General features: G+C 45.5%; 1 protein-coding gene across 2 annotated transcripts in view; it reads right to left on the bottom strand.

Annotated features, from left to right (window-relative positions):
• C7 (complement C7) overlaps positions 1–27,994 on the bottom strand; it is a 127,872-nt gene that overhangs the window by 87,843 nt on the left and 12,035 nt on the right. For both annotated transcript variants that reach the window (XM_077281411.1, XM_077281410.1), the window contains exons 3-9: positions 27,094–27,169; positions 26,300–26,441; positions 16,841–16,982; positions 7,454–7,592; positions 5,358–5,495; positions 4,675–4,918; positions 3,882–3,995 (exon numbers count right to left, since the gene is read on the bottom strand). In XM_077281411.1, the coding sequence (XP_077137526.1) occupies positions 3,882–3,995; positions 4,675–4,918; positions 5,358–5,495; positions 7,454–7,592; positions 16,841–16,982; positions 26,300–26,441; positions 27,094–27,169 (995 nt within the window). The remainder of the gene's footprint in view (positions 1–3,881; positions 3,996–4,674; positions 4,919–5,357; positions 5,496–7,453; positions 7,593–16,840; positions 16,983–26,299; positions 26,442–27,093; positions 27,170–27,994) is intronic.

The raw sequence follows: 27,994 nt of genomic DNA, 5'->3' as shown, positions 1-27,994 counted from the left end.
TACAGAGCTCTTGTTTATAATGATGGTCACTGCATTACCTGTACACTAAAGACTATATACGGACCTCCTGTGTACACTAACTGGTGATCACTGTATTACCTGTACACTATACACTATATACAGAGCTCCTGTGTAGAATGTCACTAGTGATCACCTTATTACCTGTACACTGACACTATATACAGATCTCGTGTATAATTTCACTGGTGATCTTAGTATTACCTGTACACTATACACTGTATATAGAGGTCCTGTGTATAATGTAACCAGTGATCACTCACGATGATTTAAGTGTTATTAATATTGTGGGTTTTTTTTATTAATGATCAGTATTGTAGAATTTAGTTACTGTGTGGTGGCACATGTCCCTGTATGTGGTATTATTCTGTTACTATGTGAAGGAAATATGTGGTCTAGTCACAGTGTGGTGGTATTTGTCACGTGTATGTGGAATTATTTGGTCCATGTGTGGTGGTAATATGTGGTCTGTCATGGTGTGGCAGTATTTGTCTCTTAGGCTACTTTCACACTAGCGTCGTACGACGCACGTCGCAATGCGTCGTTTTGGAGAAAAAACGCATCCTGCAAAATTGCCTGTAGGATGCGTTTTTTCTCCATACACTTGCATTAGCGATGCATTGCGACGGATTGCCACACGTTGCATCTGTCGTGCGACGGATGTGTTGTGTTGTGGCGGACCGTCGGCACAAAAAAAGTTACATGTAACTTTTTTTTGTGCGTCGTGTCCACCATTTCCGACCGCGCATGCGTGGCCGGAACTGTGTCCCCTCCTCCCCGGACATTACAATGGGGCAGCGGATGTGTTGTAAAACTGCATCCGCTGCCCCCGTTGTGTTTTTTTTTCACAGTATGCGTCGGTACGTCGGCACATTGCATTGCGATGTGCATCGTACGACGCTAGTATGAAAGTAGCCTTATATGTAATATTGTTCGATCACTATATGGTGATATGTATGTTACAATACGTGAATCGATCATGGTGTGGGGCATTTGTCATTTGGATGTGGTATTATTCGGTCACTATGTGGTGGTAGTGGTCTGGTCATCGTGTAGCTTTATTTGTCCCTTGTATATGGTATTATTCTGTCTCTATGTGGTGGTAATATGTTGTCTGGTCATAGTGGCGTGGCATTTGTCCCTTGTATGTGGTATTATTCTGTCACTGTGGTGGTGATATGTGGTCTGGTCATGGTGTGGTGGTATTTGTCACTTATATGTGGCATTATTTGGTCATTCTGTGGTGGTAACATGTGGTCTGGTCATGGTGTGTTGGTATTTATCCCCTTTATGTGGTATTATTCGGTCACTATGTGGTGGTAATATGTGGTCTAGCCATGGTGTAGTGGTATTTGTCCTTTGTATGTGGTATTACTCGGTGACTATGTGGTGGTAATATTGGGTCTCATCAGAGTATGGTGGTGTTTGTCCCTTCTATGTAGTGTCTGGGGACCACAGGAGGAATTGACCCTAGGGGCAAGTACAGCTACAATGGGGAAAATAAGCATTTGTTTCACTGACGATTTTGCAAATTTTCCCACCTACAAAAGAATGTAGAGGTCTGTAATTGTTATCACTTCAACTGTAGAGATAGAATATAAAAATAAATCCACAAAAGTATTTGATACAATAGAAAAACAGAACTTCAGATTTGGCACAGAAACCTTTGTTTGCAATTGCAGAGGTCAGAAGTTTCCTGTTGTTCTTGACCAAGTTTGAAGACACTGCAGCAGGGATTTTGACCCACTCTTTCCTGTTGTTCTTGACCAAGTTTGAAAACATTGCCGCAGGGATTTTGACCCACTCCTCCCAACAGATCTTCTCCAGATCTTTCAGGGTCTTTGGGGCTGCCTCGGGGCAACATTGAGTTTCAACTTCCTCCAAAGATTTTCTATTAGGTTCAGATGTGGAGACTGACTAGGCCTTGAAATGCTTCTTACCGAGTCACTCCTTAGTTGCCCTGGCTGTGTTTTTTGGGTCATTGCCATGATGGAAGATCCAGCCACGACCCATCTTCAATGCTCTTACTGAGGGAAGGAGGTTGTTGGCCAAAATCTCGCAATAAATTACCACATCCATCTTATCTTCAATTCAGTGCAGTCGTCTTGTCCCCCAAAGTATGATGTTTCCCCCACCATGCTTCTCGGTTGGGATGGTGTTCTTGGGGTTGTACTCATCCTTCTTCTTCCTCCAAACAGGGAAAGTGGAGTTGACACCGAAAATTTCTATTTTGGCCTCATCTGAACACATGATCTTCTCCCATGCCTCCTATGGATCAACCAGATGGTCACTGATGAACTTCAAATCAGCCTGGACATGTGGCGGTGAGAGCAGGGGGACCTTGCCTGCCCTGCAGGATTTTAATCCATGATGCCGTAATGTGTTACTAACAGTAATGTTTGAGACTGTGGTCCCAGTTCTCTTCAACTGATTGACCAGGTCCTCCTGTGTTGTTCTCGGCAGATTCTTGACCTCTCTCAGAATCATCCTTACCCCGCAAGGCAAGATCTTGCATGGAGCCCCAGACTGAGGAAGATTGACAGTCAACTTGTGTTTCTTCCAGTTTCTAATAATTGTGCTAACAGTAATCTTCTCACCAAGCTGCTTGCCCCATTTGTTGTGAATTTGCTTTTTGCTCCCTCTAGTGGTTACTAGTTTTTTGACTCTGGTTTTTCTGTCATTCCTTTTATCCGCACCTGGGTCGTTAGTTAGGGGTGTTGCTATATAAGCTCCCTAGACCTTCAGTTCAATGCCTGGCAACGTAGTTATCAGAGCTAGTCTGCTGTGCTCTTGTCTACTGATCCTGGTTCCAGTTATATCAGCTAAGTCTGCCTTTTGCTTTTTGCTATTTGTTTTGGTTTTGTATTTTTGTCCAGCTTGTTCCAAATCTATATCCTGACCTTTGTTGGAAGCTCTAGGGGGCTGGTGTTCTCCCCCCGGACCGTTAGACGGTTCGGGGGTTCTTGAATTTCCAGTGTGGATTTTGATAGGGTTTTTGTTGACCATATAAGTTACCTTTCTTTATTCTGCTATCAGTAAGCGGGCCTCTCTGTGCTAAACCTGGTTCATTTCTGTGTTTGTCATTTCCTCTTACCTCACCGTTATTATTTGTGGGGGGCTTCTATCCAGCTTTGGGGTCCCCTTCTCTGGAGGCAAGAAAGGTCTTTTGTTTTCCTCTACTAGGGGTAGCTAGATTCTCCGGCTGGAGCGTGTCATCTAGAATCAACGTAGGAATGATCCCCGGCTACTTCTAGTGTTGGCGTTAGGAGTAGATATATGGTCAACCCAGTTACCACTGCCCTATGAGCTGGATTTTTGTATTCTGCAGACTTCCACGTACCTCTGAGACCCTCGCCATTGGGGTCATAACACCCATTGTCCTGTAGCCCATCCCAGCCTTGTGCAGGTCTACAATTTGTCCCTGGTGTCCTTAGACAGCTCTTTGGTCTTGGCTATGGTGGAGAGGTTGGAGTGTGATTGAATGTGTGGACAGGTGTCATTTATACAGGTAACGAGTTCAAACAGGTGTAATTAATCCAAGTAATGTGTGCAGAGGAGGCTTCTTACAGAAAAACTAACAGGTCTGTGAGATCCAGAATTCTTGCTGGTTGGTCGGTGATTAAATACTTCTTTCATGCAATAAAATGCTATTTAATTATGTAAAAATCATACAATGTGATTTTCTGTTTTTTTTTATTTTTTTTTTATTTTTAGATTTCGTCTCTCACAGGTGAAGTGTACCTACAAGAAATATTACAGACCTATCCATTCTTTGAAGGTGATAAAAAGTGTAAAATCGGTAGTGTATCGAATATTTATTTTCCCCACTGTTCATCTATTCCCTGTATTACGACGGTACCTACCTTCAGATGAACTTATCACATCAAACAACTTTTTACATTCTTTTTTTGATGACTTAAAGAAAAGAAATCCTGAACTGGAGGTGGTGCACTGTTCGAAATTTGACTTGGATCCATCTAAAAAAAAAAACAAATGTGATGTTATTAAAGATAAATGCATTGTCCAGTTTATAAAAACCGTATTCCCTACCAATTAGTAATTAGAGAGGGGAGTCCTCTATTCAGGACCTTCATCTTTTGGTCAGAGTCTAGAGAAGGTATAAGGAGTGTCGTCCTCTCTGGAGGACCCGTCCTGACTGATAGGAATGGACACTGTGTAATACTTCACATCGCCTGATGGGGAGCTGCAGGGAAACTCACAGTGCCAGGTTACAATGGATCCCACTTTGTAAACAGCTTATTGTCAAGAGAGCTTTCCAAGGAGAAACTGTCTAAAATAGAGAAGTTTAAGCCCAAGAGTAAGTTGTGACAACTGAGGAAGAAGCTTGACGATATATGGATTATGAAGATACGGATGTGCTATTCGTTGGCTTTCCAGCCCACCTTTGACTGTCAGGGGATGTTGAGAGTAGTAGTTTTGTAGCAGCTGGAAAGCCAATGTGTACCATGACTTATTTGTGCAGAAAACAATATTCTTGATGTCAATGTATAGGACTGATCCCTGGGCGCCATCCATGTAGACACATGCATAGGTTCATAATTTCTAATAGTATTATTTAAATTCTGGAGGCCATGTTTCACCCAATTTTCCTCTAGAATAAGGGGACGATATCACTATGCCTGTAACATTATGTACCATATTTGGTCACTTTCTCAGTTTCAAGTCGAAAGCGGAATTCGTATGTTCCACCCAGAGATCCAGATTGTAAAAAATGGGTTCCGTAATTGTCGATGAGCTTGCGGTAAGCGGTGTACTCGTAGACGGATGGCAGGTAGAAGAGCTCTTTCCAGAACGACTCCGCCAGTACTAAATATTCCGCATGGTTATTGATGAATTGCGCCACTTCCACGTGATTCTTGATCACCAAATACTGGTAACTCTAGAGAGTAAAGACACGCAGATATTTTAGGTTCATATCATTCATCATTATTTCTAGAGCCAGGAAGCCAATTTCCATACAGATAAAGGTAATGTCGCCTCCAGCAGCCATTATTGGCCACCAGGTGACTTCAAGTCAACACCATGCCAAATGTGATGGGGGATCTAAACTTTACAGAGATACAGTCCATCCATTTTTATATGCCAATGCCTATGTAGAGCACACAAATGGGGGAGGAGGGGGATGCAGCTGCAGTTTGATTTTCTCTATGTGTTGGAGACATCTGATGGGCTCATGCTCCATATTCAAAAAGGTAAAAGGATGCAAAAAAGACCCCAAACTTACTTGTCCCCAATGTCATGACATTCATGTGACTACCAGTATGTAAATGCAAAAATATACTTTATATGGAGTCTCGGAAGCTCAGGGTCAGCGTTACCTTTTCTTTTGTGGTTGCGATGGTGCGGGTTGTGTCCCTGTTACCAGCATAGTTGGACCTCACTTGCTCCTCAGTGGTTTTCACATAGGCCCAGCTGCTGTTATAGAAATCGTAGCTGAAATCATTCTTGGCTTCTACCTGCAAATCAAATAAGTATAAACAAGTATTTATACATGACAACGGTTTATGCCAGGGATTAATGGGCTGAGCCGTGATTAGGGCTGTGGTCAGCAGTTGTAGGTGACGGTGGCTCCTCCACTCGGAAAACTGTATCAGGCCATAAATGCAATAGGATGTAGACCAAGAGTGCAATCAACTGAGAGGTACGTCATTGCCTCCAACATGAAAACGTATCCATGGGCCAAGAGTGGATCTCCCGGGCTCCCCGTGTCCTCACCTCTCGGCGTTTTCCACTGACACAGATAACGCCCCAATGTCAGCGGTGGCGTCAGATCTTTTTCTGCTCCACCAAGGAGTGAAGAACAAAGGAAGCTAATGGGTCTGGTCTGTATTTATTTATTTATTTATTTATTTATTTATTTAGGGGTCAGGAAAAGGAATCTGAAGTTAGAGGGTCTATGATCTGAAGAATATTACATGGAAAGTTTTGTATTTATGGCATCTGGTCTGAGGTCTGTAGAATTTAAAAATGTCTGGATCTCTATTTAGGTGGGTTATGGGGTTATGTCAGTGTACAGTTTTCATTTTGGGGTGTGATGTGATTCATATAGTAAGGGACCTGTGTTCTATCTAAATGAGAGGGTTATAAGGTGAAAAAATGACCAGACTTTACATTTCAGAATGTCCCCGATGCTATTTCGTGGCCCCTTCTGAGACTCCACTATCTCAGTCCTCCAGACTGCTCTCTCTCCTTCAAACCCTTATATATCTTTTCAGTCTCCTATTTCCTCCTCCATTCTCCACTATCTTCACTATCTCAGTCCTCCAGACTGGTCTTTCTCCTCCAGAATACTCTTCATCATTTAAGATTCATCTGTCCTATCTAGATCCTCCTGTCTCCTCTGCCCTACTCCAGACTTGTCAGTCCTTTTTAGACTCTTCTATCCTCCTTCAGATCTCAATATCCCTTCCAGACCTTCTGTCCTCCTCCAGACTAGTTTGTCCTCCTCCTCCAGACTTCTCTGTCCATCTCTTCTAGACTTGTTTCTCCTCATCCAGACTCCTCTTTCCTTCTCCTCTAGATTTATTTGTCCTCAGACCTCTCTGTCTCCTCCTCCAGTATACTCTTTATCTTTTAAGAGACTTCTGTCTTCTCCAGACCCCTCTGTCCTCGCTCTCCAGACACGTCTGTCTCCCACCCAGACCCCTCTTTTCCCTCCAGACTCGTCTCTCCACTTCCAGATCCCTATGTCCCTTACAGATTTTTCTTTCTCCTCTAGACTCCCCTACTGGAGTCTTATTTCCCACAGGAACAAAGAATCAGGAATGTAGAAGTGGGGCATCTTGATCCTTCTACATTTGCGGTCAGGTGACAGTTTGGACCTTCACATACACAGCAGATGAGCAGGTTCGGCAGACATTTATCTAATGCGTCTGTCTAGCTGAAGATGTGGAATTGCTGCCATCACTCCAGAGCTACCAATATTGAGCAGGTAGAAGATGGTGACTGGACATTGCCACTCTCCATAGACATGAGGGATCAGATACTGCACAGGCCCCTTCGGACGGGGTGAGCTGGCAGAACTCTGGGCACATGGGGCAGATTCCTTTCCTATCCAATATGTGAAGATCTACTGAGGAGTGTGGCCGGAACCATACGGGGCAGATATAGAGCCTTGTATAAGACGGGTAATGCGGCACCGGGTAATGCGGCACCGGGTATACATCCCATTCCGAATCCCATACAAGACAATGTGAAATGCAGGGAGGCGCGACGGAGAGATCGGATCTTTTGAACATTAGTCTCTATGGAGGATACAGTGCATCACACCTTTCAATATTACTGGCAGTAAAATGTGCAGAGGTCGCTCCATGAGGAGCTGCTCCTTGGTGGGGATGTAGTTTGGCCCCCGGCACCACATCTAAGGCAAAGTGGGCAGCACGTGAGAAGACCAATATGCATTATGTGACATCACCTTAAAGGTGTAGGTGAGGACATTGTCACTGAGTCGGTAGAAGTCTCTGCCGTCACCGCTGAACACTTTACGACATTTCCCTCCAAAGCTCTTTGTGTGAATGACTGGGCTCCTCATCTGCTGGGTGGCGACATTGAAACTGGAAACAATAAAACAAAGAGAGAATGAAATGTATCTGAAACACTTCATATAATCCTCAATACAATGTCAGAACATGATCAATCACGCCAGGGGTAGCGGAGACCCCCTCCCTGTAGTGCATTGTGAGCGGAGACCCCCTTCCTGTAGTGCATTGTGAGCGGAGACCACCTCCTTGTAGTGTATTGTGAGTGGGGACCACCTCCCTGTAGTGCATTGTGTGTAGAGACCCCCTCCCTGTAGTGCATTGTGTGTAGATACCACCTCCCTGTAGTGCATTGTGAGTGGGGACAACCTCCCTGTAGTGTATTGTGAGCGGAGACCACCTCCCTGTAGTGTATTGTGAGCGGAGACCCCCTCCCTGTAGTGTATTGTGAGTGGGGACCACCTCCCTGTAGTGCATTGTGTGTAGATACCACCTCCCTGTAGTGCATTGTGAGTGGGGACAACCTCCCTGTAGTGTATTGTGTGTAGATACCACCTCCCTGTAGTGCATTGTGAGTGGGGACAACCTCCCTGTAGTGTATTGTGAGCGGAGACCACCTCCCTGTAGTGTATTGTGAGCGGAGACCACCTCCCTGTAGTGTATTGTGAGCGGAGACCACCTCCCTGTAGTGTATTGTGAGCGGAGACCCCCTCCCTGCAGTGCATTGTGTGTAGAGACCCCCTCCCTGTAGTGCATTGTGAGCTGAGACCACCTCCCTGTAGTGCATTGTGAGCGGAGACCACCTCCCTGTAGTGCATTGTGAGCGGAGACCCCCTCCCTGTAGTGCATTGTGTAGAGACCCCCTCCCTGTAGTGCATTGTGAGCGGAGACCACCTCCCTGTAGTGCATTGTGTAGAGACCACCTCCCTGTAGTGCATTGTGAGCAGAGACCACCTCCCTGTAGTGCATTGTGAGCGGAGACCACCTCCCTGTAGTGCATTGTGTAGAGACCACCTCCCTGCAGTGCATTGTGAGCAGAGACCACCTCCCTGTAGTGCATTGTGAGCAGAGACCACCTCCCTGTAGTGCATTGTGAGCGGAGACCACCTCCCTCTAGTGCATTGTGAGGGGAGACCACCTCCCTGTAGTGCATTGAGTGGGGACCACCTCCCTGTAGTGCATTGTGTGTAGAGACCACCTCCCTGTAGTGTATTGTGTGTAGAGACCACCTCCCTGTAGTGTATTGTGAGCGGAGACCCCCTCCCTGCAGTGCATCGTGAGCAGAGACCACCTCCCTGTATTGTATTGTGATCAGAGGTCACCTTCTTGTAGTGTATTGTCTTAAAGAGAACCTGTCATCAGGATTTTGCTCAGTAACTACAGACACTGTCACGTTGGCACTATTTTACTAATTTAAATGATACCTGGGTGGAAGAAATCCGTCTTGTGGTTCTTGCTTAATCTGTGCTTGAAGTTTTGAGCTAATGACAGTATCGTGCTTCAGGGCGGGCCTATGAGATGTAGTTGGGCGGGCCTATCAGCTGTAGGTGGGCGGGGCTATGAGCAGCCTGTGGGCGGGGTTATGAGCAGCCTGTGGGCGAGGGTTTTTTTTTGTGCTCTGGCCTCAGTCATCATTTTGGGCTTAAATGACGAATCACTGAACCTTCACTGAACCTCCTACTTTAAATACGGCGCCTGAGCAGTTAATATTGTAGTCTTAAAAAAAATAAACATTTTGACCAACAAAATGGTGCCGCCGCCACCTGTGTACCGAGGATCAATGCGGGAGAGGGCACAAGAAGAGGATATCATCACTGTGTGAGCTGCGTTCCTAGGCTCAGCGGCGATGATCTCCTCTCCCCAGAGATCTCTCCGGCACAGATCCCTCTGTAACTTCATCGACCTGTGTTATGAATACAACATACACTAACTCATGTAAAGCTAAAAGGAAAGACGTGCTGCTACTGGGAGAAGCTGCACCCACACCTAACTGGTCCCTGTACAGACGAGAAGACCCTAATTGCACACCACTCAAAAACACCACCTCGAACCTGACTCCCTAAAAGGCCACCGAGGGGCTCCTTGTACCTCCTGAGGATCCAGAGGGAAGGCCGCAGCAGAGGAGAAGAAAACGTGCAGGAAGATACGAAAACCCAAGGTGAGAAAATTAAAAACATGTTCATATAAGGAACAAGAATAAATGCACAGAAACCTAAAGAGGTGAAAGGAAGGAGAACTGGGAAGAAAAAACAAACAGGCTCACTGCAGCAATTCAACTGGTGTTTACCATGCAAGGCTAACTGTCATGAACGCGGACGTGGACCGTGTACCCACTGTGTCACGGGTCGGGCTTACCTAAGAGGGGCATGTGTTGTGAATTTGGTTTCTGGGCTCCCCCGGTGGTCACTGGTGGTACTGAACTTGTGTGCTTCATCGCCTCTGTTCACCTGTTTCCATCAGGATGTGGGAGTTGTCTATTTAGCCTTGCTCCTCAGTCATTTCTATGCCGGCCAACAATGTTACCAGAAGCCTTTCTGTTGCATGTTCCTGCTCCTAGACTACTATCAGCTAAGTTGGACTTGTAGTCCTAGTTTGTTTTGCATTTTTGTTCCAGTTCTCTGTGTTTGAATATTTCTGAGGCTGGAAGCTCTTGTGAGCTGAAATTGCCACTCTGGTGTCATGAGTTGATATTAGAGTCTTAAAGGAATTTCAGGATGGTGTTTTGAAAGGGTTTTCAGCTGACTGTGTAGTTCCCTTTTCTGTCTTCCTACTATCTAGTAAGCGGACCTCAATTTGCTAAACCTATCTTCATACTTCGTATGTCAATTTCCTCTAAAATCACCGACATTATATGTGGGGGCTACTGTCTGCCTTTTGGGGAAAATTTCTCTAGAGGTAAGCCAGGTCTGTATTTTCCTCTGCTAGGGTCAGTCAGTTCTCCGGCTGGCGCTGGGCGTCTAGGGATAAAACGTAGGCACGCTACCCGGCCACTGTTAGTTGTGCGGTAGGTTTAGCTCACAGTCAGCTCGAGTTCCCATCTTCCAAGAGCTAGTCCTTTTGTATGCTTTACTACGGTCTCTTGCCATTGAGAACCATGACAGTTTGGCCGGCCAAGGGTTAAAATAATTGGCAGAAGAAAGGAGAGAAAAGAAGTCTGCAGATAATTTTTATTTTTTTTTTTCCCTGAGTTTGCTCATTAGTTGATTCACTAGCATCTCTGCTTACTGCAGCCTTCGTCTCTCTCTCCTTCTAATCCTTGAATGGTTCTGATTTCACCTGATGAAAATGGATCCTCAGAGTTTAGCTACAGGTTTGAATAATCTCGCTATGAAGGTTCAAAGTTTACAGGATTTTGTAATTCATGCTCCTATATCTGAACCTAGAGTACCTTTGCCTGAATTTTTCTCCGGAGATAGATCTCGCTTCCAGAATTTCAAACATAATTGTAAATTATTTTTGTCTCTGAGATCTCGCTCCGCTGGAGATCCTGCACAGCAGGTCAGGATTGTAATTTCCTTGCTCCGGGGCGACCCTCAGGATTGGGCATTTGCTTTGGCACCAGGGGATCCTGCGTTGCTCAATGTGGATGCGTTTTTCCTGGCTTTGGGGTTGCTTTATGAGGAGCCTCATTTAGAGATTCAGGCTGAAAAGGCCTTGATGGCCCTGTCTCAAGGGCAAGATGAGGCTGAAATATACTGCCAAAAATTTCGTAAGTGGTCTGTGCTTACTCAGTGGAATGAGTGCGCCCTGGCGGTGAATTTCAGAGAGGGTCTCTCTGATGCCATTAAAGATGTTATGGTGGGGTTCCCTGTGTCTGCAGGTCTGAATGAGTCCATGACAATGGCTATTCAGATTGATCGGCGTTTGCGGGAGCGCAAACCTGTGCACCATTTGGCGGTGTCTACTGAGAAGGCGCCAGAGATTATGCAATGTGATAGAATTCTGTCCAGAAGCGAACGACAGAATTTTAGGCGAAAAAATGGGTTATGCTTCTATTGTGGCGATTCAACTCATGTTATATCAGCATGCTCTAAACGTACTAAGAAGGTTGATAAGTCTGTTTCAATTGGTACTTTACAGTCCAAGTTTATTCTATCTGTGACCCTGATTTGCTCTTTATCGTCTATTACCGCGGACGCCTATGTCGACTCTGGCGCCGCTTTGAGTCTTATGGATTGGTCCTTTGCCAAACGCTGTGGGTTTCATTTAGAGCCTCTGGAAGTTCCTATACCTCTGAAGGGTATTGACTCCACGCCATTGGCTAGTAATAAACCACAATACTGGATACAAGTAACTATGCGTATTAATCCGGATCACCAGGAGATTATTCGCTTCCTTGTGTTGTATAATCTACATGATGTGTTGGTGCTTGGATTGCCATGGCTGCAATCTCATAACCCAGTCCTCGACTGGAAAGCTATGTCTGTGTTAAGCTGGGGATGTCAGGGGACTCATGGGGACGTACCTTTGGTTTCCATTTCGTCATCTATTCCCTCTGAGATTCCGGAATTTTTATCTGATTATCGTGACGTTTTTGAGGAGCCTAAACTTGGTTCACTACCTCCGCACAGAGATTGCGATTGTACAATAGATCTGATTCCGGGCAGTAAGTTTCCAAAGGGTCATTTATTTAATCTATCTGTGCCTGAACATGCTGCTATGCGGGAATATATTAAGGAGTCCTTGGAAAAGGGACATATTCGTCCTTAGTCATCTCCCTTAGGAGCCGTTTTTTTCTTTGTATCTAAAAAAGATGGCTCTTTGAGGCCGTGTATTGATTATCGGCTTTTGAATAAAATCACGGTTAAATATCAGTATCCTTTGCCACTGCTTACTGATTTGTTTGCTCGAATAAAGGGGGCCAAGTGGTTCTCTAAGATTGATCTTCGTGGGGCGTATAATTTAGTGCGAATTAAGCAGGGGGATGAGTGGAAAACCGCATTTAATACGCCTGAGGGCCATTTTGAGTATTTAGTAATGCCTTTTGGTCTTTCAAATGCCCCTTCAGTCTTTCAGTCTTTTATGCATGACATTTTCCGTGAATATTTGGATAAATTTATGATTGCGTATCTGGATGATATTTTGATTTTTTCGGACGACTGGGACTCTCATGTCCAACAGGTCAGGAGGGTTTTTCAGGTTTTGCGCTCTAATTCCTTGTGTGTAAAGGGTTCTAAGTGCGTTTTTGGGGTTCAAAAGATTTCGTTTTTGGGGTACATTTTTTCCCCCTCTTCCATTGAGATGGACCCTGTCAAGGTTCAGGCTATTTGTGATTGGACGCAACCCTCTTCTCTTAAGAGCCTTCAGAAGTTTTTGGGCTTTGCTAATTTTTATCGTCGATTTATAACTGGTTTTTCTGATGTTGCTAAACCGTTGACTGATTTGACTAAGAAGGGTGCTGATGTTGCTGATTGGTCCCCTGCTGCTGTGGAGGCCTTTCGGGAGCTTAAGCGCCGCTTTTCTTCCGCCCCTGTATTGCGTCAGCCTGATGTTGCTCTTCCTTTTCAGGTTGAGGTCGACGCTTCAGAAATCGGAGCTGGGGCGGTTTTGTCGCAGAAAAGTTCCGACTACTCCGTGATGAGACCTTGCGCGTTCTTTTCTCGTAAATTTTTGCCCGCTGAGCGAAATTATGATATTGGTAATCGGGAGCTCTTGGCTATGAAGTGGGCTTTTGAGGAGTGGCGTCATTGGCTTGAGGGGGCTAGACATCAGGTGGTGGTATTGACCGACCACAAGAATTTGATTTATCTTGAGTCTGCCAGGCGCCTGAATCCTAGACAGGCGCGCTGGTCGTTGTTTTTCTCTCGGTTTAATTTTGTGGTTTCTTACCTACCGGGTTCTAAAAATGTGAAGGCGGATGCCCTTTCTAGGAGTTTTGAGCCTGATTCCCCTGGTAATTCTGAACCTACAGGTATCCTTAAGGATGGAGTGATATTATCTGCTGTTTCCCCAGACTTGCGACGGGTCTTGCAGGAGTTTCAGGCGGATAGACCTGATCGTTGCCCGCCTGGTAGAATGTTTGTTCCTGATGATTGGACCAGTAGAGTCATCTCGGAGGTCCATTCTTCTGCGTTAGCAGGTCATCCTGGAATCTTTGGTACCAGGGATTTGGTGGCTAGGTCCTTCTGGTGGCCTTCCCTGTCGCGAGATGTGCGAGGTTTTGTGCAGTCTTGTGATGTTTGTGCTCGGGCCAAGCCTTGTTGTTCTCGGGCTAGTGGATTGTTGTTATCTTTGCCTATTCCGAAGAGGCCTTGGACTCACATCTCCATGGATTTTATTTCTGATCTCCCTGTTTCTCAGAAGATGTCTGTCATCTGGGTGGTGTGTGACCGTTTCTCTAAGATGGTCCATTTGGTTCCCTTGCCTAAATTGCCTTCCTCATCCGAGCTGGTTCCTCTGTTTTTTCAAAATGTGGTTCGCTTGCATGGTATTCCGGAGAATATCGTGTCTGACAGGGGAACCCAATTCGTGTCTAGATTTTGGCGAGCGTTCTGTGCTAGGATGGGCATTGATTTGTCTTTTTCGTCTGCTTTCCATCCTCAGACTAATGGCCAGACCGAGCGAACTAATCAGACCTTGGAGACTTATTTGAGGTGTTTTGTGTCTGCGGATCAGGATGATTGGGTTGCCATTTTGCCCTTGGCGGAGTTTGCCCTCAATAATCGGGCTAGTTCTGCCACCTTGGTTTCTCCTTTCTTCTGTAATTCGGGGTTTCATCCTCGTTTCTCTTCCGGTCAGGTGGAGTCTTCGGATTGTCCTGGAGTGGATGCTGTGGTGGAGAGGTTGCATCAGATTTGGGGGCATGTGGTGGACAATTTGAAGTTGTCCCAGGAGAAGACTCAGCATTTTGCCAACCGCCGTCGTCGTGTTGGTCCTCGTCTTTGTGTTGGGGACTTGGTGTGGTTGTCTTCTCGTTTTGTCCCTATGAAGGTTTCTTCTCCTAAGTTTAAGCCTCGGTTCATCGGCCCGTACAAGATATTGGAGATTCTTAACCCTGTGTCCTTTCGTTTGGACCTCCCTGCATCTTTTTCTATTCATAATGTCTTCCATCGGTCTTTGTTGCGCAGGTATGAGGTACCGGTTGTGCCTTCCGTTGAGCCTCCTGCTCCGGTGTTGGTTGAGGGTGAGTTGGAGTACGTTGTCGAGAAGATCTTGGACTCCCGTGTTTCCAGACGGAGACTTCAGTATCTGGTCAAGTGGAAGGGCTACGGTCAGGAGGATAATTCTTGGGTGACAGCCTCTGATGTTCATGCCTCCGATTTGGTCCGTGCCTTTCATAGGGCTCATCCTGATCGCCCTGGTGGTTCTGGTGAGGGTTCGGTGCCCCCTCCTTGAGGGGGGGGTACTGTTGTGAATTTGGTTTCTGGGCTCCCCCGGTGGTCACTGGTGGTACTGAACTTGTGTGCTTCATCGCCTCTGTTCACCTGTTTCCATCAGGATGTGGGAGTTGTCTATTTAGCCTTGCTCCTCAGTCATTTCTATGCCGGCCAACAATGTTACCAGAAGCCTTTCTGTTGCATGTTCCTGCTCCTAGACTACTATCAGCTAAGTTGGACTTGTAGTCCTAGTTTGTTTTGCATTTTTGTTCCAGTTCTCTGTGTTTGAATATTTCTGAGGCTCGAAGCTCTTGTGAGCTGAAATTGCCACTCTGGTGTCATGAGTTGATATTAGAGTCTTAAAGGAATTTCAGGATGGTGTTTTGAAAGGGTTTTCAGCTGACTGTGTAGTTCCCTTTTCTGTCTTCCTACTATCTAGTAAGCGGACCTCAATTTGCTAAACCTATCTTCATACTTCGTATGTCAATTTCCTCTAAAATCACCGACATTATATGTGGGGGCTACTGTCTGCCTTTTGGGGAAAATTTCTCTAGAGGTAAGCCAGGTCTGTATTTTCCTCTGCTAGGGTCAGTCAGTTCTCCGGCTGGCGCTGGGCGTCTAGGGATAAAACGTAGGCACGCTACCCGGCCACTGTTAGTTGTGCGGTAGGTTTAGCTCACAGTCAGCTCGAGTTCCCATCTTCCAAGAGCTAGTCCTTTTGTATGCTTTACTACGGTCTCTTGCCATTGAGAACCATGACAGGCATGACTAAGCGGCTACCTGGCTTTCACTGCAGCCCCTGTTGGTGGAGTCAGGCTTGAGCTGCAGATAGCCGTCAGATACCACTCCTAGGCAGTCCCCGGTACGACAGCTGCTGACAACAGCAATCAGGATCGCAGACACAGACTGGGCTCTGAGTAACTGTTGGACAGGATACAGACTCTTCAGACTGCACAGGTTCTGGATCCTCGAGCAGAATGGATACAGACAGGGCTGGATTTGGATACTGGAACAGGCTCCATCAGTATTGACACTGGAACGCTATCCAGGGCAGACAGGGGCTGGCTCAAGTACCGCCGGAGTGGTTTCAGGTTCAGATACCGCCGATGTGACTTTAGGCTTCAGGTATCGCCAGTACAGCTTCAGGGTTCAAGCCAGGGCCACCTAAGGACCAGGGGTTCAGGTTCAGGCCCTGGCCACAAAATGACCAGGGGTTCAGGGTCAAGCACTAACTACACTGGATACTAGAACAGGTGACCTGACAACATATAGTTGCACACAAACTAAATGAAGAAAACAGGGGTTTCTCAGGCATCTCCCTACTGGGGAGGGTGACTTTTATACAATATGCCTACCAGTTAGTCGCTGTGGCCATTATCAAAGCATGTGTGCTGCCCTTTCAAGAACAGGGAAGCGTGCGCACTGACGGGAAGTCTGTGTGGCATGCACAGGAGCAGGACAGAAAGCAGGAGACGGGGAGCTCACCGCACGGCCAGGGAGGTGAGTATGTTGGTGTCCCTGCATGGAGGAGGAAGAGGGATCATTGCAGGGGGTGAATGCATTTGTGTTACATACACCCCTAAGCTGAAGGGTAGAAACTCCTAAACCCAAGTCCACCTAGAGGTATAGCCAGCAAGGAAGTGCAGAGAAGGGTGAACATATAAAACCCAACCAAGAATGTGATAGGGCAGACAAAAAAGGAAAATGGGAAACACCTGGAGAGGAAAAAAATCAAGAAGAGGGAACAAAGACAAATGGAACTATCAGCATTTGGACAGGGAACAAAAAGTAATAGCTCAACAGACAGAGGAGCCGACCACGAAACAGGCCAGCGGAACGAATCTCCAAATCATCTCTGTGTGTTTAGCAGTGACATCTTTTCACCTTGCTAAAATATTATATACATATCTATATCACAGGCCCCACACAACTGTCCTGCCTAGAGCCGCACTATCCTGAGTGACATCTGAGATATAATAAACAATAATGGTTGGTATCCTCGCTTACCCCAGGCCGGTCTGAAGCGTGTTGGGTGGGGGTTTATCAATGTCGCACACTTTGTGTCGCACCTCACAGTTGGCCTCATCATTGCTGTCTTCCTCACAATCGTGATCGCCATTACACACCAGGAATTTACTGATACACGGACCTGAAACATATGGAAGTGTGGACAATCACTCACCCATCCCATATTATGTGAAGGAGGATATGTGATGCAGTCCATCTATTATAATAGATAAATGTGGATGAAATCCGCGCTGCTGTGACAAATGACGAATCCAGATATAGTTGTGAAATACTCCGGTGGTTTATTCAACGTGTTTCAAAGCTCATGGCTTCTTCTTCAGGAAATTACCACAGTCCATCTACACACGTGTGTGTGTTGACTAGAAAATTTGGATAAATTTAACTCTCTTCAGAAGTGCCACCTCTTAGGCAATTAGCCTATTTTACCATGGAACATTATCAATAAGACTCCATATTCAGCACAAGTACCAGCAGTCACAACCTCACCATTATATGGGGTCACCATAGATAACCAGTGACAGTGTGCTCTGTCCATCAGCTGATTTTGCCAGGAGAATCCTCAATGGCAGCAGTGGAAATGTAGTAATAACATGGAAGCCATTGATATGAATCATCATCCATATCACATAAGAACAGAACTTCAGAACAGAGGAGTCCTACTATGACGGCCACTCGCCAGAATCCAATATTTTGCCATTTAATCTGCACGAATCTAGCAAAATGGTGTGCAACTGGCTGCCATTTTTCTGAATTCTTTTGAGGCTGAGGAAGGGGTCTGCACTCTGTTCCCTTCAGTGTGATCTTCTCTCTGGAACTTTCAATGCTCACATGGTGACACGGGGAGCCGCACAGGTCAGCGACATTCATCAACCCAAGATCCATACCAAAGTCCAAAGAGAAGACCAATCTGAAGACCAATACAGGTGGGCAGCTGCGGCCACATGACAGGTGAGGGCCTAGGACAGGTGAGGGCCTAGGACAGGTGAGGACCTTGGACAGGTGAGGGCCTTGGACAGGTGAGGGCCTAGGACAGGTGAGGGCCTAGGACAGGTGAGGGCCTAGGACAGGTGACGATAACTTTTTAACCCCGTTAGTTTGGGGCAGATTCAATTCAGACCTAAATATTATTCTAATCAAATTCAATTAGAGCAAAATTTCAGGAGATTTGATTACCTCTAATAAGACATATGGATGATGTTATGAGACGACCCCTTAATAACAAGGCCCGTACTGGAGAGGACCTGGAGGTGAATATTTTACTTTGCATTTGGATAAATGGATCTGGCTGACTAGTTGAAAATTACCTTAAAAAAGGTATTTATGGGTACATTTAATTTACTGCTGTTATATAATTATGTGTATGGTTTATTCACTGCTGGTATATAGTTATGTGTACGATTTATTAACTGCTGGTATATAATTATGTGTACGGTTTCACTGCTGGTGTTTATTTTTATGTATATGGATTATTGACCGTTTGTATATATTTATGTATACAGATTTTTCACTGCTGGTATATATTTATGAATATGGTTTATTCACTGCTGGTATATTTTTTGTGTATGGTTTATTCACTGCTGGTATATATTTACGAATACAGTTTTTTCACTGCTGGTATATATTTATGAATATGGTTTATTCACTGCTGGAATATTTTTTATGTGTGCGGTTTATTCACTGCTGGCATATATTTATGAATATGATTTATTCACTGCTGGTATATATTTGTGTACGGTTTATTCACTGCTGGTATATATTTATGTATACAGTATATTCACTGCTGGCATATATTTATGTATACAGTATTTTCACTGCTGGCATATATTTATGAATATGGTTTATGCACTGCTGGTATACAGTGCCTACAAGTAGTATTCAACCCCCTGCAGATTTAGCAGGTTTACACATTTGGAATTAACTTGGCATTGTGACATTTGGACTGTAGATCAGCCTGGAAGTGTGAAATGCACTGCAGCAAAAAAGAATGTTATTTCTTTGTTTTTGTTTTTTTTAAATTGGGAAAAGTCTTTTCAGAGGGTCATTTATTATTCAACCCCTCAACCCACCAGAATTCTGTTTGGTTCCCCTAAAGTATTAAGAAATAGTTCAGGCACAAAGAACAATGAGCTTCACATGTTTGGATTAATTATCTCTTTTTCCAGCCTTTTCTGACTATTTAAGACCCTCCCCAAACTTGTGAACAGCACTCAAACATGGTCAACATGGGAAAGACAAAGGAGCATTCCAAGGCCATCAGAGACAAGATCGTGGAGGGTCACAAGGCTGGCAAGGGGTACAAAACCCTTTCCAAGGAGTTGGGCTTACCTGTCTCCACTGTTGGGAGCATCATCCGGAAGTGGAAGGCTTATGGAACTACTGTTAGCCTTCCACGGCCTGGACAGCCTTTGAAAGTTTCCTCCCGTGCCGAGGCCAGGCTTGTCTGAAGAGTCAAGGCTAACCCAAGGACAACAAGGAAGGAGCTCCGGGAAGATCTCATGGCAGTGGGGACATTGGTTTCAGTCAATACCATAAGTAACGTACTCCACCGCAATGGTCTCCGTTCCAGACGAGCCCGTAAGGTACCTTTACTTTCAAAGCGTCATGTCAAGGCTCGTCTACAGTTTGCTCATGATCACTTGGAGGACTCTGAGACTGACTGGTTCAAGGTTCTCTGGTCTGATGAGACCAAGATCGAGATCTTTGGTGCCAACCACACACGTGACGTTTGGAGACTGGATGGCACTGCATACGACCCCAAGAATACCATCCCTACAGTCAAGCATGGTGGTGGCAGCATCATGCTGTGGGTCTGTTTCTCAGCCAAGGGGCCTGGCCATCTGGTCCGCATCCATGGGAAGATGGATAGCACGGCCTACCTGGAGATTTTGGCCAAGAACCTCCGCTCCTCCATCAAGGATCTTAAGATGGGTCGTCTGTCATGATCTCAATGGCAAGAGAACATAGCATCAGCATATATATGAACTAGCTCTTGGAAGATGGAACTGAGCTGACCATGAACTAAACCTAACGCACAACTAGCAGTGGCCGGGTAGCATGCCTACGTTGATTCTAGATGCCCAGCACCAGCCGGAGGACTAACTAAAGCTAGCAGAGGAAAATATTAGTCCTAGCTCACCTCTAGAGAAATACCCCGAAAGGAGACAGAGGCCCCCCACATGTATTGGCGGTGAGTTAAGAAGAAATAACAAACGTAGTATGAAAATAGGTTTAGCAAATTTGAGGTCCACTTACTACATAGCAGAAGACAGAAAGGACACTTTCATGGTCAGCTGAAAACCCTATCAAAACACCATCCAGAAATTACTTTAAAACTCTGGCATTAACTCATAACACCAGAGTGGCAATTCCTGTTCACAAGAGCTTTCCAGACACAGTAACGAAACTACAGCTGTGAACTGGAACAAAAATGCAAAAACAAACATGGACAAGAGTCCAACTTATCTAGTAGTTGTCTAGGAGCAGGAACAAGCACAGAGAGGCTTCTGATAACATTGTTGACCGGCAAGGAACTAACAGAGCAGCAAGGTTATATAGCGACTCCCACATCCTGATGGGAACAGGTGAACAGAGAAGATGAAGACACAGTTCAATTCCACCAGTAGCCACCGGGGGAGCCCAGAATCCAAATTCACAACAGTACCCCCCCCTCAAGGAGGGGGCACCGAACCCTCACCAGAACCACCAGGGCGATCAGGATGGGCCCTATGAAAGGTACGAACCAGATCAGAGGCATGAACATCAGATGCATTCACCCAAGAATTATCCTCCTGGCCGTATCCCTTCCACTTGACCAGATACTGGAGTCTCCGTCTGGAAACACGAGAGTCTAAGATTTTCTCCACAACGTACTCCAACTCACCCTCAACCAACACCGGAGCAGGAGGCTCAACGGAAGGCACAACCGGTACCTCATACCTGCGCAACAATGACCGATGAAAAACGTTATGAATAGAAAAGGATGCAGGGAGGTCCAAACGGAAGGAAACAGGGTTAAGAATCTCCAATATCTTATACGGGCCGATGAACCGAGGCTTAAACTTAGGAGAAGAGACCCTCATAGGGACAAAACGAGAAGACAGCCACACCAAATCCCCAACACAAAGCCGAGGACCAACACGACGGTGGCGGTTGGCAAAAAGCTGAGTCTTCTCCTGGGACAACCTCAAATTGTCCACCACCTGCCCCCAGATCCGATGCAATCTCTCCACCACAGCATCCACTCCAGGACAATCCGAAGACTCCACCTGACCAGAGGAAAATCGAGGATGAAACCCCGAATTACAGAAAAACGGGGACACCAAAGTGGCAGAGCTGGCCCGATTATTGAGAGCGAACTCCGCCAATGGCAAAAAAGCAACCCAATCATCCTGGTCAGCAGACACAAAACACCTCAGATATGTCTCCAGGGTCTGATTAATCCGCTCGGTCTGGCCATTCGTCTGAGGATGGAAAGCGGACGAAAAAGATAAATCTATGCCCATCCTAGCACAGAATGCCCGCCAAAATCTAGACACGAATTGGGTCCCTCTGTCAGAAACGATATTCTCAGGAATACCATGCAAACGAACAACATTTTGAAAAAACAGAGGAACCAACTCGGAAGAAGAAGGCAACTTGGGCAGAGGAACCAAATGGACCATCTTAGAAAAACGGTCACACACCACCCAGATGACAGACATCTTCTGAGAAACAGGCAGATCTGAAATAAAATCCATCGAGATGTGCGTCCAAGGCCTCTTAGGAATAGGCAAGGGCAACAATAATCCACTAGCCCGAGAACAACAAGGCTTGGCCCGAGCACAAACGTCACAAGACTGCACAAAGCCTCGCACATCTCGTGACAGGGAAGGCCACCAGAAGGACCTTGCCACCAAATCCCTGGTACCAAAAATGCCAGGATGACCTGCCAACGCAGAAGAATGAACCTCAGAGATGACTCTACTGGTCCAATCATCAGGAACAAACAGTTTATCAGGTGGGCAACGATCAGGTCTATCCGCCTGAAACTCCTGCAAGGCCCGCCGCAGGTCTGGAGAAACGGCTGACAATACCACTCCGTCCTTAAGGATACCTGTGGGCTCAGAGTTACCAGGCGAGTCAGGCTCAAAACTCCTAGAAAGGGCATCCGCCTTAACATTCTTAGAACCCGGTAGGTATGACACCACAAAATTAAACCGAGAGAAAAACAATGACCAGCGCGCCTGTCTAGGATTCAGGCGCCTGGCGGTCTCAAGATAAATCAAATTTTTGTGGTCAGTCAATACCACCACCTGATGTCTGGCTCCCTCAAGCCAATGGCGCCACTCCTCAAAAGCCCACTTCATGGCCAAAAGCTCCCGATTCCCAACATCATAATTCCGCTCAGCGGGCGAAAATTTACGGGAAAAGAAGGCACAAGGCCTCATCACGGAGCAGTCAGAACTTCTCTGCGACAACACTGCCCCAGCTCCGATCTCAGAAGCGTCGACCTCAACCTGAAAAGGTAGAGCAACATCAGGCTGACGCAACACAGGGGCAGAGGAAAAACGGCGCTTAAGCTCCCGAAAGGCCTCCACAGCATCAGGGGACCAATCAGCAACATCAGCACCCTTCTTAGTCAAATCGGTCAATGGCTTAGCAATATCCGAAAAACCAGCAATAAATCGACGATAAAAGTTAGCAAAGCCCAAAAATTTCTGAAGACTCTTAAGAGAAGAGGGCTGCGTCCAATCACAAATAGCTTGAACCTTGACAGGATCCATTTCAATGGAAGAGGGGGAAAAAATATATCCCAAAAAGGAAATCCTCTGTACCCCAAAAACACACTTAGAACCCTTCACACACAAAGAATTAGACCGCAAAACCTGAAAAACCCTCCTGACTTGCTGGACATGAGAGTCCCAGTCATCCGAAAAAATCAGAATATCATCCAGATACAAAATCATAAATTTATCCAAATAATCGCGAAAAATATCATGCATAAAGGACTGGAAAACTGACGGAGCATTTGAAAGACCAAAAGGCATCACTAAATACTCAAAGTGGCCCTCGGGCGTATTAAATGCGGTTTTCCACTCATCCCCCTGCCTGATTCGCACCAAATTATACGCCCCACGAAGGTCAATCTTAGAGAACCACTTGGCCCCCTTTATGCGAGCAAACAAATCAGTCAGCAACGGCAATGGGTATTGATATTTAACAGTGATCTTATTCAAAAGCCGATAATCAATACATGGTCTCAAAGAGCCGTCTTTTTTTGACACAAAGAAAAAACCGGCTCCTAAGGGAGATGACGATGGACGAATATGTCCCTTTTCCAAGGACTCCCTTATATATTCTCGCATAGCAGCATGTTCAGGCACAGACAGATTAAATAAACGACCCTTTGGGTATTTACTACCCGGGATTAAATCTATGGCACAATCGCACTCTCGGTGCGGAGGTAACGAACCAAGCTTGGATTCTTCAAAGACGTCACGATAGTCAGACAGGAACTCAGGAATTTCAGAGGGAATAGATGATGAAATGGAAACCACAGGTACATCCCCATGAGCCCCCTTACATCCCCAGCTCAACACAGACATAGCTCTCCAGTCGAGGACTGGGTTGTGAGATTGCAGCCAAGGCAATCCTAGCACCAAATCATCATGTAGATTATACAGCACCAGAAAGCGAATAATCTCCTGGTGATCCGGATTAATACGCATAGTTACTTGTGTCCAGTATTGTGGTTTATTATTAGCCAATGGGGTGGAGTCAATCCCCTTCAGAGGAATAGGAGTCTCCAAAGGCTCTAAATCATACCCACAGCGTTTGGCAAAGGACCAATCCATAAGACTCAAAGCGGCGCCAGAGTCGACATAGGCGTCCGTGGTAATAGATGACAAAGAGCAAATCAGGGTCACAGATAGAATAAACTTAGACGGTAAGGTGCAAATGGAAACAGATTTACCAAGCTTTTTAGTGCGCTTAGAGCATGCTGATATAACATGAGTAGAATCACCACAATAGAAACACAACCCATTTTTCCGTCTAAAATTCTGCCGCTCGCTTCGGGACAGAATTCTATCACACTGCATACTCTCTGGCGACTTCTCAGTGGACACCGCCAGATGGTGCACTGGTTTGCGCTCCCGCAAACGCCTATCGATCTGAATAGCCATTGTCATGGACTCATTCAGACCCGCAGGCACAGGGAACCCCACCATAACATTCTTAATGGCATCAGAGAGACCCTCTCTGAAAGTCGCCGCCAGGGCGCACTCATTCCACTGAGTAAGCACAGACCATTTACGGAATCTTTGGCAGTAAATTTCCGCTTCATCTTGCCCCTGAGATAGGGACATCAAAGTTTTTTCTGCCTGAAGCTCCAAATGAGGTTCGTCATAAAGCAACCCCAAGGCCAGAAAAAACGCATCCACATTGAGCAACGCAGGATCCCCTGGTGTCAATGAAAAAGCCCAGTCTTGAGGGTCGCCCCGGAGCAAGGAAATCACAATCCTGACCTGCTGTGCAGGGTCTCCGGCAGAGCGAGATTTCAGGGACAAAAATAATTTGCAATTATTTCGAAAATTCTGAAACCCGGATCTATTCCCCGAGAAAAATTCCGGCAAGGGAATTCTCGGCTCAGATACAGGTGCATGACAAACAAAATCTTGCAAATTTTGTACCTTCGTGGCGAGATTATTCAAACCTGCAGTTACACTCTGAAGATCCATTACAAACAGGTGGACACAGAGCCATTCAAAGAAGGAGAGAAAAAAAAAAAAAAAATTTCAGCAGACTACTTATTTCTCTCCTTTCTCAGCCAAGGATTTTAACCCTTTAGTGGGCCGGTCAAACTGTCATGATCTCAATGGCAAGAGAACATAGCATCAGCATATATATGAACTAGCTCTTGGAAGATGGAACTGAGCTGACCATGAACTAAACCTAACGCACAACTAGCAGTGGCCGGGTAGCATGCCTACGTTGATTCTAGATGCCCAGCACCAGCCGGAGGACTAACTAAAGCTAGCAGAGGAAAATATTAGTCCTAGCTCACCTCTAGAGAAATACCCCGAAAGGAGACAGAGGCCCCCCACATGTATTGGCGGTGAGTTAAGAAGAAATAACAAACGTAGTATGAAAATAGGTTTAGCAAATTTGAGGTCCACTTACTACATAGCAGAAGACAGAAAGGACACTTTCATGGTCAGCTGAAAACCCTATCAAAACACCATCCAGAAATTACTTTAAAACTCTGGCATTAACTCATAACACCAGAGTGGCAATTCCTGTTCACAAGAGCTTTCCAGACACAGTAACGAAACTACAGCTGTGAACTGGAACAAAAATGCAAAAACAAACATGGACAAGAGTCCAACTTATCTAGTAGTTGTCTAGGAGCAGGAACAAGCACAGAGAGGCTTCTGATAACATTGTTGACCGGCAAGGAACTAACAGAGCAGCAAGGTTATATAGCGACTCCCACATCCTGATGGGAACAGGTGAACAGAGAAGATGAAGACACAGTTCAATTCCACCAGTAGCCACCGGGGGAGCCCAGAATCCAAATTCACAACAGTCGTCATTTCATCTTCCAACAAGACAATGACCCAAAGCACACAGCCAAGAAAACCAAGGCCTGGTTCAAGAGGCAAAAAATCAAGGTGTTGCAGTGGCCTAGTCAGTCTCCTGACCTTAACCCAATTGAAAACTTGTGGAAGGAGCTCAAGATTAAAGTCCACATGAGACACCCAAAGAACCTAGATAACTTGGAGAAGATCTGCATGGAGGAGTGGGCCAAGATAACTCCAGAGACCTGTGCCGGTCTGATCAGGTCTTATAAAAGACGATTATTAGCTGTAATTGCAAACAAAGGTTATTCCACAAAATATTAAACCTAGGGGTTGAATAATAATTGACCCACACTTTTATGTTTAAAATTTATAAAAATTTAACTGAGCAACAAAACTTTTTGGTTTGTAAGATTTATGCATCTGTTAATAAATCCTGCTCTTGTTTGAAGTTTGAAGGCTCTAACTTATTTGCATCTTATTAAACCTGCTAAATCTGCAGGGGGTTGAATACTACTTTTAGGCACTGTATATTTATGTGTACGGTTTATTCACTGCTGGTTTAAGCTAGATAAATACAATTTAATATTTTATTTATTGACAGTGTGGGGCCAGAAATTTCTGATGTCAGTAGGTCATTAGTTACTTTACAACACCAGGGTATGGGGCAGGCCCATAAGTAGACAAACCTAGATGCAAGTGTCCACTGGGCATAGGGGATCTAGGTAACCATACTTTACACTGTTAATCCGGTTCCACATTCCCCCTAATGACTGGGGCAGAAAGGATGTGGGTGTTGATTGATTCCCCAGATTATTCTTCTTCAGGTCTGATCTTCACAGAATGTTACTTTTCTTGCTGTCAATCATCAAACCATTACCTGAAGAACATCGGAAGCGGTCTCCGCAGCCGTCCTCTATGGGACATCCCTTGGTGGGAACACAAGACTGAGTTTCATAAGAATTTCCACTGCATTCAATGCCACCAAACTGGGCAAAAACCTCAACGGTCCGTCTGCGGGTCTGGATAGGAAATATGAAGGGACACATTAGTCACTTCTGTTACTAACATCTGACATAGTGGGCGAGGATTAAGAAATTCATCTCCTTTAAAAAAAAATTGGGTGGATTTCCCTTATGTCTGACAAACCCTTTAGATGCTGCGGTAACTATTGATGGCTGCAGCTAAGGGGTTAATCATCCTACTGTTGGAGTGGGATGGCACCCACTAATGACGGCACAGCTCCTGTGTCCGCCTCCACCACTGGACGTAGCTGTATGCCTGTTTGCAGAAGAATCCTGCAGTTAGATCACTATAGTACTTCCATTAGTGAGAAAGGGTTAATACTAGATCCAATGCCCTATGAGGTTCTCAGGAATGTATTTGGTTCTGTATATTGCGCCACTTAAATTTGCTAGAGAGAAAATTTACAGACCCTCATTATGGTAGAGTCCCACGCAGAGGTTGTCAAACAGTCGCTATGTGAGACCCCCCCATGATCAGTGCCTGTTCAGTCAAGACTGTCCTGTGGGATCCAACTTCCAGAAGAGACCCTTTTAAAACACATGAATAAACCCCTTTAATGTGGGTCAGATTAGAAAATGGTGCCTTGCACTGTGCCCCATACATAGACATCCCCGTATACTAGCACATATAGGTGGTGAGGTGACGTACCTGGGTCTTAGAGCAGCCATCGCATTCGGACCACGGCCCAAAGGAGCCCCATTTGCAGTTCACTTTTGTCATAAAGCTATAACATATAACATATGTTGGTGTTACATTACACACAATGACTTAAGTGATAACTTGGAAAACCGCTGATCTGACTTGTTCTAGACTGAGCAGACAATGTCGCATTACTTGAGGATTTCATTATGAACATTTGCTACATTTTCAGGGTTTTATTTATTTATTTATTTTTATTTGACTATTGAAATGAAGCAGTTTTCAAATATTGCAGTTCTTACACCGACCACTAGAGCACTCAAAAGGATTTACAGGCAAGGACATTGCTCCTAGTTACATTGCCCCATAAATCAACCATTCATCAGATCAGCAAAAATGTTAAACAGAGAGAGGTTCAACTGTTGTTATAAAGGGTTCAAGGAGCACAAGAAAGTCCAGCAAGTGTCAGGACAGTCTGCTAAAGAAGATTCAGCTATGGGATTGATTAAACACCAGTGCAGAGCTTGCCTCGTGAATGGCAGCAGGCAGGTGTCGGTGCATCTAGACGCACAATGAGGCGAAGGCTTTTGGAGGCTGCCTGGTGTCAAGGAAAGCAAAGAAGCCACTTCTCTCCAAGACAGACATCAAGAACAGACTGACAATCTGCAGGAAGAACGGGGATTGCACTGGACTGGGGTAAAGTCATTTTCCGGAGAACAAAAGGCGATACTGCCATGAGTCCTGTGTAGGCCAGCAGTAATGCCTCCAGAGACCATTCACGTGTGGGGGTTTCTTCTCCATGGAGGGGGTCACTCACAATCTACCTAAGAACAGGATGTAAATCTCCTCCAAGAACAACTTCTCCCATCCTCCAGGACAATGTGGTGATGACGCTTTATCCCCATGATGG

The sequence above is a fragment of the Ranitomeya variabilis genome, chromosome 1 (genome assembly GCF_051348905.1).
Source record: "Ranitomeya variabilis isolate aRanVar5 chromosome 1, aRanVar5.hap1, whole genome shotgun sequence".
Classification (NCBI taxonomy): Eukaryota; Metazoa; Chordata; class Amphibia; order Anura; family Dendrobatidae; genus Ranitomeya; species Ranitomeya variabilis.
This window is presented reverse-complemented; position numbering and strand designations above follow the sequence as displayed.